This window comes from Lutra lutra, chromosome 3 (genome assembly GCF_902655055.1).
Source record: "Lutra lutra chromosome 3, mLutLut1.2, whole genome shotgun sequence".
Lineage (NCBI taxonomy): Eukaryota > Metazoa > Chordata > Mammalia > Carnivora > Mustelidae > Lutra > Lutra lutra.
Genome location: NC_062280.1, coordinates 163915771 through 163932232, shown reverse-complemented (window position 1 = coordinate 163932232; position 16462 = coordinate 163915771). Strand labels below are relative to the sequence as shown.

Here is a 16462-nt window from a genome sequence, read left to right as displayed (position 1 = left end):
CAGCTTGACTCTGATGAAAGCAGCCTCCCAAACCATCCCGGGACCAAATCAGGCTTTAAGGATACAGATGCCAAACTCAACCCTGGTACCTGAGACCCACATCCACCTATGTAGGTCCAGGTCTCAAGCCAGTCACTTCAGACTCAAGTGCCAGACCCACCCCAGTGATCCCAAGATCCAGGTACCCCTGAAGACTCAAGCGCCAGGCTAGTCACATGTATACCAAAGTACCAGGCCCACCCACCCGCTGAACCTAAACCAGATCTCACCACCCAAGGACTCTAGCAGGAAGCTTGTACCACCAGTTGACCCACCTAGAATCTTCAGATGGGCAGACTGGTGAAGGACTTTGCCTGCCAAAGCCAGTCTATAAAGACTGGAAGAGCCACCTACTTCCTTGAATGCATAGACAATAATGCAAAGCTGCAAGGATCATGAGCTAAGAAAATATGTCACCACTAGACATGCCTTAGAAGAAATGCTGAAAGTTGTTCTTTAAGCTGAAATGAATGGACTTGAATTAGTAACATGAAACCTTGAAAGTATAAACCATACTTGTAAAGCCCAGTATACAGTCAAATTCAGAATATTTAAGGAGCACCTGGGTGGCTCAGTGGGTTAAAGCTTCTGCCTTCAGCTCAGGTCATGATCCCAGGGTCCTGGGATTGAGCCCCACATCGGGCTCTCTGCTCAGTGGGGAGCCTGCTTCCCCCCTCTCTCTCTGCCTGCCTCTCTGCCTATTTGTGATCTCTGTCTGTCAAATAAATAAAATCTAAAAAAAAAAGAATATTTAACACTGTAATGTCATGATGTGTTAATCATGTAACTCTAATACAGAGATTAGAAGACAAAAAAAAGAAGACAAAAATTTTAAAGATAATTATTGCAATCATCATGAGTTAATGGATGTACAGTATACAAAGAGGTAAATTGTGACATCAAACAAAATATGTGGGGAGTAAAAAAAAAGAAGTTTTGGGCGCCTGGGTGGCTCAGTGGGTTAAGCCGCTGCCTTCGGCTCAGGTCATGATCTCAGGGTCCTGGGATCGAGTCCCGCATCAGGCTCTCTGCTCAGCAGGGAGCCTGCTTCCTCCTCTCTCTCTGCCTGCCTCTCCATCTACTTGTGATCTCTCTCTGTCAAATAAATAAATAAAATATTTAAAAAAAAATTTAAAAAAAAGAAGTTTTTGTATGTGACTGAGATTAAGTTGCTATCAGCTTAAAATAGACTTTTATATTTATATTAATAGGTTGTTTTGTGTAAGCTGCTTGGTAACCACAGAACAAAAACCTCAAGTACATATACTAAAGAAAATAAAAAGGGAAAGCATAACATTATAGAAAACTATTAATTCACAAAAACGATAACTAGAGAGGAAAAAAGGAATGAGGAAACTGCAAAACAGCCGGAAAACAATTAGGTGGCATTGGACATCCTTACCTATCAATAATTATTCTAAATATAACTGGACTAAATTATCCAATCAAAAGGTATAGTGTGACTGAATGGATTAAAAAATAAGACCCAACTCTATGCTGCTTACAAGACACTCACTTAGGCTTTCAGAGCACACATAGTCTCCAAAAGGAAGGAATGGAGAAAAATATTCCAAGGGAATGCAAACAAAAAGAGACCAAAGGTAGTTATACTTTTATCAGACAAGATAGACTTTAAATCATAATGGTAACAAGAAACAAAGATGGTCATTATATAATGATAAATGAATCAATTCACCAAAAGGATACAATTATAAATACATTGTGATAATCATTTTCAACATATATGTGCATCACATTTTACACCTTAAATAAATGATATGTGTTAATATCTCAATAAAATTGGGAGAGGGAGAGATAAGAGAAGCTGAAAAACTTTTGTTTCACTTGTTTTCCCATCATTAAAGTATCATTTTAATGTCCTCCTTAATACTTACCACTGATATTCAGCAGTACATGAAGCATCTTTCCTTGCATAAAACAAATGCATATTAAATATGTATGTCTTAGTCTACTCCTTGTTGGTGATGCAAAAAGATTATAAAACATAACACCATTCCACATGTGCTATTTTAGATAGTGAAAATAATATGGAAAAATAGAGAGTAAAGAATTTGTGAAGCTTCTGAGATACTGGCTTACTTAAAGTGGAGTCATTTGTATTGGAAATCCTGGGAAATTAATCCAAAAAAATTGGGACAAAATGATTATGACAGATTTTGAAAACCAGTAGAGAAACTTGGTTGTGAAATCATGAGCATAATTAGAAGTTTGTGTAGGTTTCTGAAGAAGGGGATATCATAATTAAGTCAATAATAATAATAATGGTCCTAATGCTAGTTAACATTCACTATGTTGGTATGTGCAGGCCCTGCTGGAAATTCTTTGAATATACTTAGCAGTTGTGTCCTAGGAGAGAAGGGAATTCTTGTTTTCTCCACCTTTTTCTTACAGAGTAAAAAATGGAGAAATAGAAAAATTAAGAATTCACCCAAGTTAGTAAGAGGTAGTACTACTACCTACTGTCACCTGTGAGTGCACTCTGCATTTATTATCCATTGCCATTGGGTCCACTCACAGATGACAGTAGGTGGAGGTTGTGGAGGTTGGAGATGAGCTAAGAGGAGCAGAACACATAAACTCCCAGGGAGGCAGCTCCTATTGGGCCAAGTGTGATTCTAGAGAAGGGATAGATGGGACCAGTTAGATGATATCACTAGCACTAGGGACCTAGTTGTGCCTTATAAAGAGGGTCTGACCAGGGTAAACACAAATTCCAGTACAAAAGGAAAGATGGATTTTGTGTCATATTTGATATAGACAATGAAAGAGAAGGCAACATAAATAGTGACTTCTTAATATCTACTCTAAAAGTTCAATATGTTGGTGGTGCACCAATTAGTAACAGAGAGGTCAAAATGAAAAAAATAATCTCACAGGGAAGACTCAGAATTTAGTTTAGAGCATCCTGAAATACTACTGGGCTATCTGGTGAGCAGTTTCTATAGTCGTTCAAGATACATTGCAAGATTTAAAACCACCATAATGGTAATAATTAAGACCATGCTCCAGGATGATTCTGAAACAGTGAGTGTTAAAGCAAAAATTTAGAGGTCTGAGAAAAAACCTAGGGTAATGAAAGAGTCATGAAATAAGAGTAGAGAGAGAAGTCAATGAATCAGAGGTAAGCTGAGATAAAGTCTGTACTGCCTTAGCTAAAAAGGGGATTTAAAGAAGAGGAGGAGGTCAACAATGTCAAACACTGCCAATAAATTGGAGTACAGCTAGAAAAGTTGAATAGATTTGACAGGAAATAAATTTGTGATGACCTCAAGGAGAGGTTTTCCAGAATGGCTGCATGCATTCACATATTTATGCATTTTCGGCTCTTGCTTTCCTTGCATTAATAGAATTTATATACATACATATAAAGATACTACTTTCTGTTATGCATTAAATCCCTCCTCCAAAATCTAATTCCCATCTCATGTATCACTTAATCTTAATGCAGTATTAACTTGTTTGCTCTTCTGTTAGTGGATGAAAGAATATAACGTGTTTTGTATGTTATACTTGATTGAAAAAATTTCATGTAATTAAGATTTAATTCTACAGGTCACATATTTTCCTCTATATGGATGTGTCCCTGTTATGAATAAAGTCTTTCTGCATGTAAGATTAAACTGGTTAACTTTATATCAATATACTTGTTGTGCTCTAGGAATAATATATATATATCTCTGATTTATGACAGCTTATTTTCATAGCATATAATATCATATTTAGTTCTTTTGATAAAACTGATTTGACACTGATCTATCTAATTTGTATGTAGTAAATATTTGAAGACACCTGTGTCTACATAATTTTGTCAGATTTTGAGAATATAAAGATTTAACAGGTTTAGTTACTAATGGCTCAATTAAATGTGTAACCAGTTGATAACTTTAAGTATTTTCAACATGTTTCCACCCTAGGCATTAATATTAATAGGGTAGCTAAAATCATGGATCCCATAAAGTACTCTTTACATGCATAAAGTATATATTGAAGGATTTTTCTTTTCAGTTAAAAGAATGTTTCCTTTTTTTTTTTTTAAGAAGTAATGTTTCTCTTTGTTGAAGTTAACTTTTGCTATGCCCTTCACCTAAATAGGAATAAGATTACCTATATAGAAATCTATATAGGTAGAAATTTTAGAAATCTATAGATTACCTATATAGAAATAAGATTATTACAAAATAAGTAATTGAAAAAGAATATCTCCAGATTTGAAAACTATGAAAGCTTTTAGATAACAATGCCATGTGTTGACCTTTATTCCTCTCTTTTCCCTTACAATGTTCTTAGAAAGAAGTGCACCTGTGCCACCTGGGTGATATAGTTGGCTATATCATCTGACTCTTGGTTCAGCTCAGGTCCTGATCTCAGGGTTGTGAGATCACACCCTAAATCAGGCTTTGCACTCAGTGTGGAGTCTGCTTGAGGCACTATCTCCTCCTTTCCCCTCACCCCACACGCTCTCTTTTGCTGTCTAAAATAAATAAATTTAAATCTTAAAACAACAACAACAACAACAAAGTGGGTCCACAGTTTACTGTTGTTTAGCTTACAGATGTAAACATCACATTTGGTTCTTTTGACATATACCCCATCACTTTGTAACATTTCCTCACTTTCAAGAACAGAAGATGTTCTAGGCTCATCTTGTGCTTTCTATATTTCAGCCCTGTAGTCTGTTTTTTTTTTTTTTTTCCCAAGGATCCCTTAATGTACATACACATGCACCAACAGTATTTCTATTTTTTTTAATTTTTTAAAAGATTTTGTTTATTTATTTGACAGAGAGAGAGAGATCACAAGCAGGCAGAGAGGCAGGTAGAGAGAGAGGGAAGCAGGCTCCCCACCGAGCAGAGAGCCCAATGCGGGGCTCCATCCCAGGACCCTGAGATTATGACCGGAGCCGAAGGCAGAGGCTTTAATCCACTGAGCCACCCAGGCAACCCCCCCCCCACCTTTTTTTTTTAGATTTTATTTATTTATTTGACAGAGAGAGAGATCACAAACAGGCAGAGAGGCAGGCAGAAAGAGAGGAGAAGCAGGCTCCCTCCTCAACAGAGAGCCCAAAGTGGGGCTCAATCCCAGGACCCTGAGATTACTACCCGAGCCGAATCTATTTTCTTTTAAATTTAGAACTGTAATTTTACACTGATATGTCTGATTCTAGTCCAGAGTCATAGGATTTATTTTAGTCTCCATTTACATATTTGTAACACCATTTTCCATCAATGAGTAACCTTTCTCTGATTATCTTTAAGAATGTACTAATTTAATCTGTTCTATGCAGAAAGAAGTTTCAGAATTTCTAATTTAAACAACTATGAAAAACATACCTCTTAACCACAATGCATTTTTTTATAGTTCTTATTTTTTGGAATCAGAATATATTGTCAAAACTTTTACTCAATGTTTTTGAAATTTATATTTCCACTTAGGATTTTAAAGATAGATTTATTTGTTTATTTATTCATTTTAGAGCTAGTGAAAGTGTACGCATGGGGTGGGTGGAAGGGAGAGGGAGACGCAGACTCAGCACTGAGCATGCAGCCTGGTGTATGACTGATCCCATGACCCAAAATCAGGACCTGAGCTGAAATCGAGTTAGACACCCAACACACTGAGCCACCTAGGCACCCCTCCACTTAGGAAAAAGTACATGAAAAATCTTCACTCCCCTTAAAATGACAACAAATCATCAAAAAATGAAATATTTATATCTTTTCTTTAAAGCTATCAGAAACCTGTGGCATAAACAAGAGAAGAAATTTAAATAAGCAAAGAGGAGAATGACATTCCCTTCTTAGCCTCAATTTTTTTTTAATGACCATTATACAACTGAAAATTGCAATACATTGGGAAAAACAGAAGAATGTAATTCGTTGTCAAGAGTAAAATCAGTAAGTGGAAACCAACCTAGAGATGATTCAGGTGTTAAAATTATCAGTAAAGGGCTAAAGCAACTATGAAAAGTAATTTAAAATATCTACAGGAAAAGATAAATATAATGAATAAAGCAATGGGAATATTAAGAAAGATTTGGAAAAATTCAAGTCACTAAAATTCATCTACAGTAAAACACAGAGTAGAAGAAAAATTGAGAGAAGATGAACTAAGACTGAACTACCTGTGAGGCACTGTCAGTTACTGAAACATATATGTAATTGAGTCCTAGAAAGAGAACGTGAATTCTAAATTTGGAATTTGATTAAAAAATGTCCATCCACGGCTCTAGAAAGCTTAGAAAACCATAATCAGGGTAAATATGAATAAACCACACCTAAGCATATCAAATTGTTAAAATCCTAAGATAAAGAGGAAAAAAAAGTAACAACAATTAGATATAAAGGACATAGTAAATCAGGAAAACAATTATACGAAAACAACTGATTTTCTATTAGAAACATTGGAGCCTAGTTCATAATAGAATGCTATTTACCTAGTCCCCAAAGCTAGAATTCTATATTAAGTGAAAATAACTTTTCAAGATATTTCCAATGCAGCTAAATAAAGACCTTTATAGATAAATGAAAATTGGGAGAATTTATTGTTATCACACCTGCAGTACAATACTAAAAAAAATTTCTTCCAGTTTAAGGTTATTGATACCAGATAGAAGTATACTTCTTCAGAAATGAATAGCGCCCCAGAAAAGGTGAAGAAGGGGATAAATATAAAATAAATTTTTACTTTCACATATATGATCTTCTTTAAAGAAATTCTTGGTTGACCAGGATTGGTCAATTAGACAGAATTATGCTGTTGTAAGGCTCTTATAATATTCATGGTAGTATAATTTTATTTGATGATACTGCTATTAGTTAAAGATCAATATTACAATCTTTAGACAAAGTCAGCAAACTTCTGTGCAGGGGTGAAATATTATTTTGCATAGATCATGAGCTAAAAGTTATTTTTCTAATTTTAATCAACTGAAAATTATTTTTTGAAAAAGAACTGTGTGATGGACTATATATATGACTCTGAATGCCTAAAATGTGTAATATCTGCCCTTTTATAGAAAAAAAAAATTTGGATCCCTACTCAAGAACAACTAATATAAAAAAAAAACTTTCATCAATATGCAAAAAGGATGTAGTTAAAATGTTAATGAGTGAGATTATTTTTTAAAAGACAATAAAAAGATTCACCCAAATGAACAGAGAATATATATGTAGAATTAAAGCCACATGTAATGTTATATACATTACTATACATCAATAAATTTTAGAACCAAGATAAAATGTGTAAATCTTTAAAAATGTGAAATGTAAGAGTGGATAATGAAGACATAGAGCACAAAAAATAATCCTTGTAGTTTATTAAGTAATTAAAATGAGATCATGTCACCTTTTCTCAAAATAGTCAAATCAAGATATTTTTTCAGGTAAGTTATGGAACATCTTAAGGGAAAAATTAATTGCTTTCTTCTATAAATCATTATACAAAATTAAAAAGATTTGAAGTTGCCACCTCATTTTATGAGGCTATGTAATATTAACTCAAAAGTCTGATAAGAAATTACTACAAAAGAAAATTATAGATTTATCTCTCTTGTGACTATAAATAGAAAATCCTAAAGATAATTTTGATTGAGATAAAAGGTCTTTTGTGAATTTTAACACCCATATATTATAACAGTGGTTAATAAAGCTAGAAACTGAAGGGGACTTTCTGACATGGTAAATTTACATAGTAATACACTCAGCAAGTATCTTACTAAAAGGAGAATCTTTAGATTTGTTCCTTTGAAGATAGAGAAAAACAGAAATCCGCCCACCCCCCCGCCCTGGCACAGTGACTGTTCAACACACCACTGGAATATTAGAGGTCCTGGATGAGGTTTTAAGAAAATCAAAAGAAAAACAGTTATAGAAAACAAACAAGAATAATGTAAAATGGGATTATTTGCAGGTGATATAATCATCTACCCAGAAAGAAAAATAGCAGAGTCAAAAGAACTAGTAAGATAATTCAGTAAATGTGCCAGATAAAAGATATATTTAAGAAAGATTCAACTAATGAATTTTAAACCAATAAAAACCAACACAAGGGGGCGCCTGGGTGGCTCAGTGGGTTAAGCCTCTGCCTTCGGCTCAGGTCATGATCCCGGCTTCCTGGGATCGAGCCCCACATCGGGCTCTCTGCTCAGCAGGGAGCCTGCTTCCCCCTTTCTCTCTCTGCCTGCCCCTCTACCTACTTGTGATATCTGTGTCGAATAAATAAATAAAATATTAAAAAAAAACACAAGAATATTTTTTTAAAAAAGTTACTACACATAATGCCAACAACACTTTAAAGTATGAAAAAAATCAACCAAGAATACATAAGGCAATTTTAGGGAAAACTTTAAAATTTGAATAGAAAGCAGACAGGATATCGTGAATACATGGAGAGATATTTTATACTTTTGTGCTGGGTGACTTTATATTATAAATTATACCAAAGATCACCAAAATCAGAAATTCTGTACATTTTTAATTAAAATTCCATTTAACTTATTCAAAGAACTTAACAAACTTAAAACAAAGACTAATAAAACTTCACTAATAGATAAAAATAAGATGGAGGACTTGTCTCATATGGTTATAAAGACATACTTAGACTCATAGCATTGAAAAGAATATTATATTGTCACAAGAGCAGGCGAATAAGCAAAAACAATAGAAATCTCAGAGATAGATAAGTTTACATTCAGGACTCAAATTCTCAATATAGAAGCACCATTCATTCAGTGGGTAATAATGAGTCTTAGTAGATAGTGTGGTTAAAAAGTGAGTATATAGACAGAAATAATTGGATTCTCATCCAAAAGGATGGAAGAACTAAATATGACAGAAAGAATGTGTATTGAAAATGAGAGAAGAAAACTAAATGGGGAGGTGTGTATTTAAAATGATAGGAGGATGGGGCGCCTGGGTGGCTCAGTGGGTTAAGCCGCTGCTTTCCGCTCAGGTCATGATCTCAGGGTCCTGGGATTGAGTCCCGCATCGGGCTCTCTGCTCAGCAGGGAGCCTGCTTCCCTCTCTCTCTCTCTCCCTCTGCCTTCCTCTCTGCCTACTTGTGATCTCTCTCTATCAAATAAATAAATAAAATCTTTAAAAAAATAAAATAAAATAAAATAATAGGAGGATATTCTGTGACCAAAGGTGGTACAAAATTTCCTAACTCAGTTTTGAAAAGTATAATCTATGAGGCAATAAATAGATTGATAGATGATAGATAGCTACAGAGATACATAGATGATAGGTAGGTAGATAGAGTACCTTTGTACTGCATTTTTTTTTTAAGATTTTATTTATTTATTTGACAGAGAGAAATCACAAGTAAGCAGAGAGGCAGGCAGAGAGAGAGGAGGAAGCAGGCTCCCTGCTGAGCAGAAAGCCTGATGTGGGGTTCGAACCCAGGACCTGGGATCATGACCTGAGCCGAAGGCAGCGGCTTAACCCAATGAGCAACCCAGGTGCCCTGTACTGCATTTTTTAAAAGATTTATTTATTTATTTTAGAGAGAAAGAGTGAGTGAGGTGGGAGTGGCAGAAAGAATCTTAAGAAGACTGTACACTGAGTGTGGAGCCTGACACAGGGCTCCATCTCATAACCCTGAGGTCATGACCTGAGCTGAAACCAAAAGTTTCAGCTTAACCGACTGAACCACCCAGGTGCCCCTGTACTACATTCTTATTGACACTTAGCATCTGCTGCTTTACATTCATGACCTAAACTGGACCCTATGACTCTTTCAGGCTTGTTCTGAGCTCAGTCTCCGACTATTTTGCTGCCATGTTTACAAGTGATGTTTGTGAGGCCAAGCAAGAGGAGATCAAGATGGAAGGCATAGACCCCAATGCCCTCTGGGACCTTGTGCAGTTTGCATATACAGGTACAGTAAAAGAATTATAGCTTCATGTTGATGTCTTGAGAATTTTAGAATTTGAGAATTTAAAGGTTAAAATGTGCTTAGTTTGTATCTTTCTCTTTTTCAGTTAAAAGGTTATCAGGGAAAAATCAGACTACCTTTTCATTTGTCATGGACTCACAGATGTATATATGTATACATATACCCTATTCTCATCTACAAAGGTCTTAATAAGCTTATAGAAATAAATAGTCAATAGAGTGAGCTTGGGAGTGGAGCAAAGAGGTTATTAATTATTAAATAAGAATTTTTTAATATCCATGGTGAGAGCATCAGGAAGAGAAATATATTATCATTTTCTTTCTTTTTGGAAAGTATGGGTTGAAATAACTCTTTCTCCTTAAAATTTATTATTTTAATATTAAAATCTTCACAGAACATTTAAGGTGGACTTGACAAACTTAGCTGAAAAGGACAATGAAGATACTTAGAGTTATGGAAATGACTACATTTTGAGATTTTTTTCTTCCTGATCTACTATGTGGACATTTTCTAATGACCTTTGCATTATGTTATATTTAGTACATTCAAATAAGTTTGCCAGTTTAGCAAACATTTGTTGAACGTTTCTAAGTGTGCAAGTATCAGCTGTATCTCTGGAGAATAAACTAATGAATAAGATGTCTTCACCTTCCAGAAGTTCATAGTCTGAGTGGAGAAGAATTAGATGAGGGAATAAATATTGATATAATGTGACACCTGAAGAGTTAGAAGGCGTAAAACCTGCTATTCGAAACATTATCAGGGCTCATATTCATTTAAAACATTTTACTAATTTTCAAGATTATTGTGGTAAGGGGAGACATTATAATAAAGTCTTGTGATAGAAGCCAAGGTAGATCGTATGAATTGAAGTCATATATATATATATATATATATATATATATATATATATATAATTTGAAATGGCATGTGGCTTATTTTGCATGAACTCTCAATCATGCTGTGAAACAAGAAAAACTGTAGGCTAGGGATTGATGATCAAAGCAGCAGGACCCAAGTTTAAGGAGCTGTGTTTTTGTAGCGTATTTGGTTACGGGAAACAAGAGGTTGGCATTGCGAAGATCAGCTACTAGGACCAAAATGCTGTGGGACTAGTGGGAATCTGTCTTCCTGAAGGAGGATTTGGCTTCTCATAGAGGGGAGTTTGCTCCTATAACACTTAATCAGTAAATGAAGACTCTTTGAAAAGAAAAATGCTCATGCTCTGGGTGCTTTATCTCAAAGTAGCAATGTGATGGACAGACATACACATTTCCCAGCCTCAGTTATTTTTATTTATTAAATAAAATCTAATAAATAGATTCATTTATTTATTTTAAAGAAAGAGAGAGAGAGAGCACATGCATGCACAAGAGTGAGTTCCCATGCAGGGTGGAAGGGCAGGGGGAGAAGGAGAGAGAACTTCAAGCTGACTCCCCACTGAACATGGAGCCCTACAGAGCTGGATCTCACAACCCTGAGGTCATGACCTAAGCCAAAATCAAGAGTCAGGCACTTAACTGACTGAGCTACTCAGCACCCGACCTCAATTATTTTTAAATTATATTTTGTCCAAGCAAATATTGCACTGGACAAAGGTAAGCAAGTAGACAAGTATGTATTCAAGGCTGTTGCAATAGGGGAGAAAAACAAAGTTCAGTCTTTAATTCTGCTGAAACAAAGGGAAGGAGAGATTTTTAGTGTTATGAGAGAACACAGACCATCTGTGTTTACTGTTTGGCTTTACCAAAAGGAAAAGTAAATATTTTCCTATCTTTGGGACATAATGTAGTTTTACAACTCAGAGCAAGACGTTCACTCAAATTATACATCTATTTCCCACAAAAACTGAAAGATAGGGGTACTACTATCATCCTTAAAGCTGACATTTCAAAGAGAATGCTTCTGGGGCCTTAAGAACAAGATTCCTGGGTTGTAAAACTGGCAAAAAGGCTTTAAAAATTACTTACATCTCAGAGGGGTAGAGAAAGAACTTAACAAGTACAAGTTTTCTGAATTAAATTCTCTGAGAAAAGGGAGACCAAAGATTTGAAGTTCAGGAAGTAGCCTGTTTACAACTTCGTCAAGCTGAAGGCCATGAAAACCATCTTAGTCAATTTCAATCTGCATACAACCTGAAGTAGTAACATAAAAAAAAAAAACTTTGTCCTCCCAACCAAGAGAATAAACATAACCACACTGTTTCCTTGAAAGGGAAGAATCATGAAGCTTACATTTTAGGGATCTTTCTAGGAACAAAAAGGCATAAATCCAACCCTTACAGTCTCCATGGCCTGGCAATCTTGCATTTCTCTTATTCAAAACTGGGTCAAAAGATACTCATCATCATGCAGCACAAAGTTGGAGGGTGTTTCAAAGCTCCCTGCTGAATGTAATGACCCAGATTTGGTCAGCTTTATGGAAGGCAGAAAGGATATAAAGTAGCCTTTCAGTTGCCACTGCTACTTTGGTCTTTGATGCAATATCCATAGCTCCCTGGTGGTTGATAAATTTCTGATCGTTGGTTTATAGAGATATTAGATGAGCAAATAATTTACAAGCTAATATTGGGAAAATTGGGGGCATAAGATAAAATACCTTATCTTTTTATAGTTTGTTTTTTTTTTTTTTAACAAAATACAACAATAGAAGAGATGTAGTGAGCAATGACAGAAAGGGAAAATAGAGTGAATCTGTATGTGTCCATTTAGGTAGTGTACTAGCTAGTCTCTGAGACTTTTCTTGATAGTAGGTTAAAAAGAATGCATCACAGAAGAGGGAAAAAATTAATGAGCAGTAAAGACACTTAAAAGGTCAGTTATTTGATAATATTTTCTTAAATTGTGAGGTTTGAGAGGCTTTGGAGAAATTAAGGAAGATCAACTCTGTAAAGCATTGATAGTTAACTATTAGCTGTAGAAATAAAGTATTCAGTAGAGATCCATAAGATTGCTTTAAAATGATTTAAACAGATTAAAATTTCCATGAGATCTGGAAAGTCTGGAAGGTTTGAAAGAACCATAGTAGCTAATTTATTCATTAATGTAGAAATTAAGGGGGAAAAATGAAAGCGTAAAGTAGCTTGCAATGAATTCTTGACTAAGATACGCTTCAGTGATTATAAGGTTTAATAATCTTTGATTGAAGAATGAGGAATTATCCCTTAAAGAATTTCAGGTAGTAAAATTTGCACATGGTAAGTCATGGGAGACATCCTCCCCCGTCTACCTCTCTTTTCTTCTACTCTAGCAAATTTGAATAAAGTGGGACCAGGGGCCTGATAGAGCTTCAGTAAGAATGAAGGCAAGTAGTTACAGATTTATTTTTCTGGTAACTAGGAAAACGGACCTAGGTACAAAGGAGGTGACTGCGGTGATGGTAATAGCTCAAGGGTAATATGAATATTTTTAAAGGAAACATATAACAATAAAAAAAGTTAATGCTAGCAATATATAAGATAGGATAAAATAACCAGTAAGGTTTTCATGTTGACAAAATTAAACAGTTCTAGTGGCATAAAGGATTAAAATACAGCAATAAAAATGATGTCTAATTATTACAGTATCAAAATTAGCTTCTTTAGGTCATTTTTTTCACACATTGTCATAGTTCAGGAATGGAAAAGAAATGAAAATTTACACTAATGTTAGAAATAATTGTATATCTAATATGAGGTTCATATCAATTTCCTAAGTTCTTACTTAACTGTTTAAATGGTTTCAAAATTTCTTTTTAAAACTTTCCATTGGATTTTTTAAATGTTTTTCAACCAAGAAATCTGAGTATGATCTTAACTATTCATAGAGAGCAAAAAGGGCAAAATCAATAGTGCATGTTATAAGATCAGCTCCTTTTATAATTGGTGACTTACATTTAAAGTTTGAATTCTTTGTTATAATCCAAAAGATACATAATTACAATACTGTGTATCAGTTTTCAAAATGAAACCATAATTCAGCTAACAATATTTAAACACACTGCATGAAAAGAGTCACACTAGGGACTAGAAGATAAAATACAAATTAAGACTGGATGGATACAGGTTAATATAACATAAGCCTTTAAACAAATTTGATAATGAATGAAATTATTAGAACAGGGCATAGTGAAAAAGCTCTTTACTTCTGTTTTCAAAAGCAGTAAGATCTGTGTACCACTTTCCACTTTATGACTTTCTCAGTTAGAATAGTGTCAAATACTTAAAAACAGCTTTTTGAGTATTTTCCTACATGTAATGGAACCTCTGTTCTGTAATTTTACTCATCTAGAAAAGAAATCTGAGATAGTAGTTGTTGAATCTGTAATAAAGCCTGTGATTTGAATCATGAAGTCAAGGCTGTTCTGAAGTAATTCTACAGAACATACTTACAAGCACAGAATCAAAGAAGAAAACTTAAAATATATGTATGTTTATAGTTTATCTCATTCTACTTTCATATTATATAGAAACTTAGAGATGTATAGAACTATAGAAATTCCATCCCTTACATTATAAATTTTATAGATGAACATTTTTTTCATGGCTAAGTATGTGATGCAAAGCAGAGGCACCAAAACTGTCTTTTGTAAGAAGTGCATATTTGGTATTTCAAATAAGCATTGAAAAATCGTCTAAGACAAATCAGAACTTTGTTGGTCTCTTTTGAATTAATGTGAGGGGACAGATTTTTTTCCAACTTTAAGAACCTCTGAAGTTCTTTAGGCAGTCCATCAATGAAATAAAGTAACCTGACAAAGATCAATAGTAAGACACTGAATCTATTACTAGAATGAAACATCAGAACACACATTTAATGGCATTTTCTCTACTGAATCAATGTCCTTTTGTAAAGTTATCAGTTATGCTGGAGTTCCTTGGAGCAGCTTGTGACCAAAATAGTTTGGGTAGCTTAAATCGACAACCACATTACTGTACAGTGGCTTACTGCAAGTTTGGATCATGCTTCTTCCCAGTCTTACTGCTAGTTCCCTACACAAGGCAATGGTACCTAACAACTTAAGCACATTAATGCCTAATAGTCCTTGTCCTGTAAATGCACTGAACACCTTTCAAGTGTTATTAGATGCCTACTATGTGAGGTGCCCGATGGTCTTTGGAAGACTATTTACTTAATTACACACATTTTTCTGTCTTTATGGGACTTTCGAATTTAGGGTATAAAATAACTAGCTTTTATGTCTTCTTTTCATATAAACATACATTTGATAGACACAGTCTAATATTTCTTCATTACAGAATGATATAAAGCAAATTTTGAAGGGCATTACATTGGTTGTGTGTGTGTGTTTAAATGAATGCATATATGTAGATATACATACACACACCGCACACACACACACACACACATATATTTTACATGTATAATATATATACATATTTCAGTATTTGCATTCTAGCCAAAAACTGATGATCATATTGTGAAAATAAAAGAGGAAATTTAATATATTTGAAAAGGATGCTCTGGAGTTCACTATATTTTAGCATTCTTTCAGGTTGATTGAAATTTCCTTCTGGTTTCTCTTTTATATAGTCCCTACTATCCAGACATACTTGAAAATATACTGTGTTCATTGATGCATAAGGAAATAGAGTTCTAACAAATGTGGGAGATGGGACTGCAGGGTTACTAGCAAAGTGTCAGGTCCTATAGAGAACTGATAAGGACACAGTTTAAATAAAGGAAGCTGTCCATCTAGCAGTGGTATTAAGAAGAGAGGTTGAAAATTAAACTGCCAAATGGCAAACATTTAATCATACTGAAGAGTTAACTTCCTTATTAAAAAAAGAAAGGTTTATGTGCCACTAAAGTTAATTAAAATCTTAGTACATGCTAACAAATGTTAAGGTAGCTTCTGCTTACTGCCAAACATTTGAACAAAATAAATACACACACACAGGAGCCGAGATGTTTAATGTTCTGCTTTAATATTAAAAAAGCATACATCAATATAGTCAGCCTGGACTGAATATTCTAAACTCCCCTCAGAATTTTTTATTGTAATTAAACGTAAATTATTGTTTCATTTTTATTACTGGTTTAATTCAAGTGGCATGAATTATGCAAGCACATTAGCATAATATTAGTTTTAAAGTTAGAACTTTTACTAGTTGGAAAATTTCTGTTCTCAATTTAAGAAATTGAGACTTTAAAGACTGGCTTTATCTATTATTATTTTATCCATTAATTTAAAATATTGATTTAGTAATTTCCATAGGATGCTGACATAATCTATACATTCAGGAAGAAAAAAAAGTAAAAATAATAAAAATAAATCAGTTATATATTGTCATCCTATTTCTGCCTTTTCATTATCCCAAGAACCTTTATTTGCTTGTGTGTCTCTGTGTGTGTGTGTGTGTGTGTGTGTGTGTGTGTGTGTGTGATGAATGATATAAGCTAATTTGGAGAAATTTTTGTATCAAAATAGATAATAAAAATTATGTACATTTTCTGAATATTTTATAACATTTTGTTGTTACTGAACTGCATCTTGGCTTCATGCTATG

General features: G+C 34.3%; 1 protein-coding gene across 1 annotated transcript in view; it reads left to right on the top strand.

Moving 5' to 3' along the window:
- Positions 1-16462, top strand: part of KLHL1 (kelch like family member 1) — a 376159-nt gene that overhangs the window by 134682 nt on the left and 225015 nt on the right. Inside the window, exon 3 of the mRNA XM_047720111.1 lies at positions 9800-9936. Coding sequence (XP_047576067.1) covers positions 9800-9936 — 137 coding nt within the window. The remainder of the gene's footprint in view (positions 1-9799; positions 9937-16462) is intronic.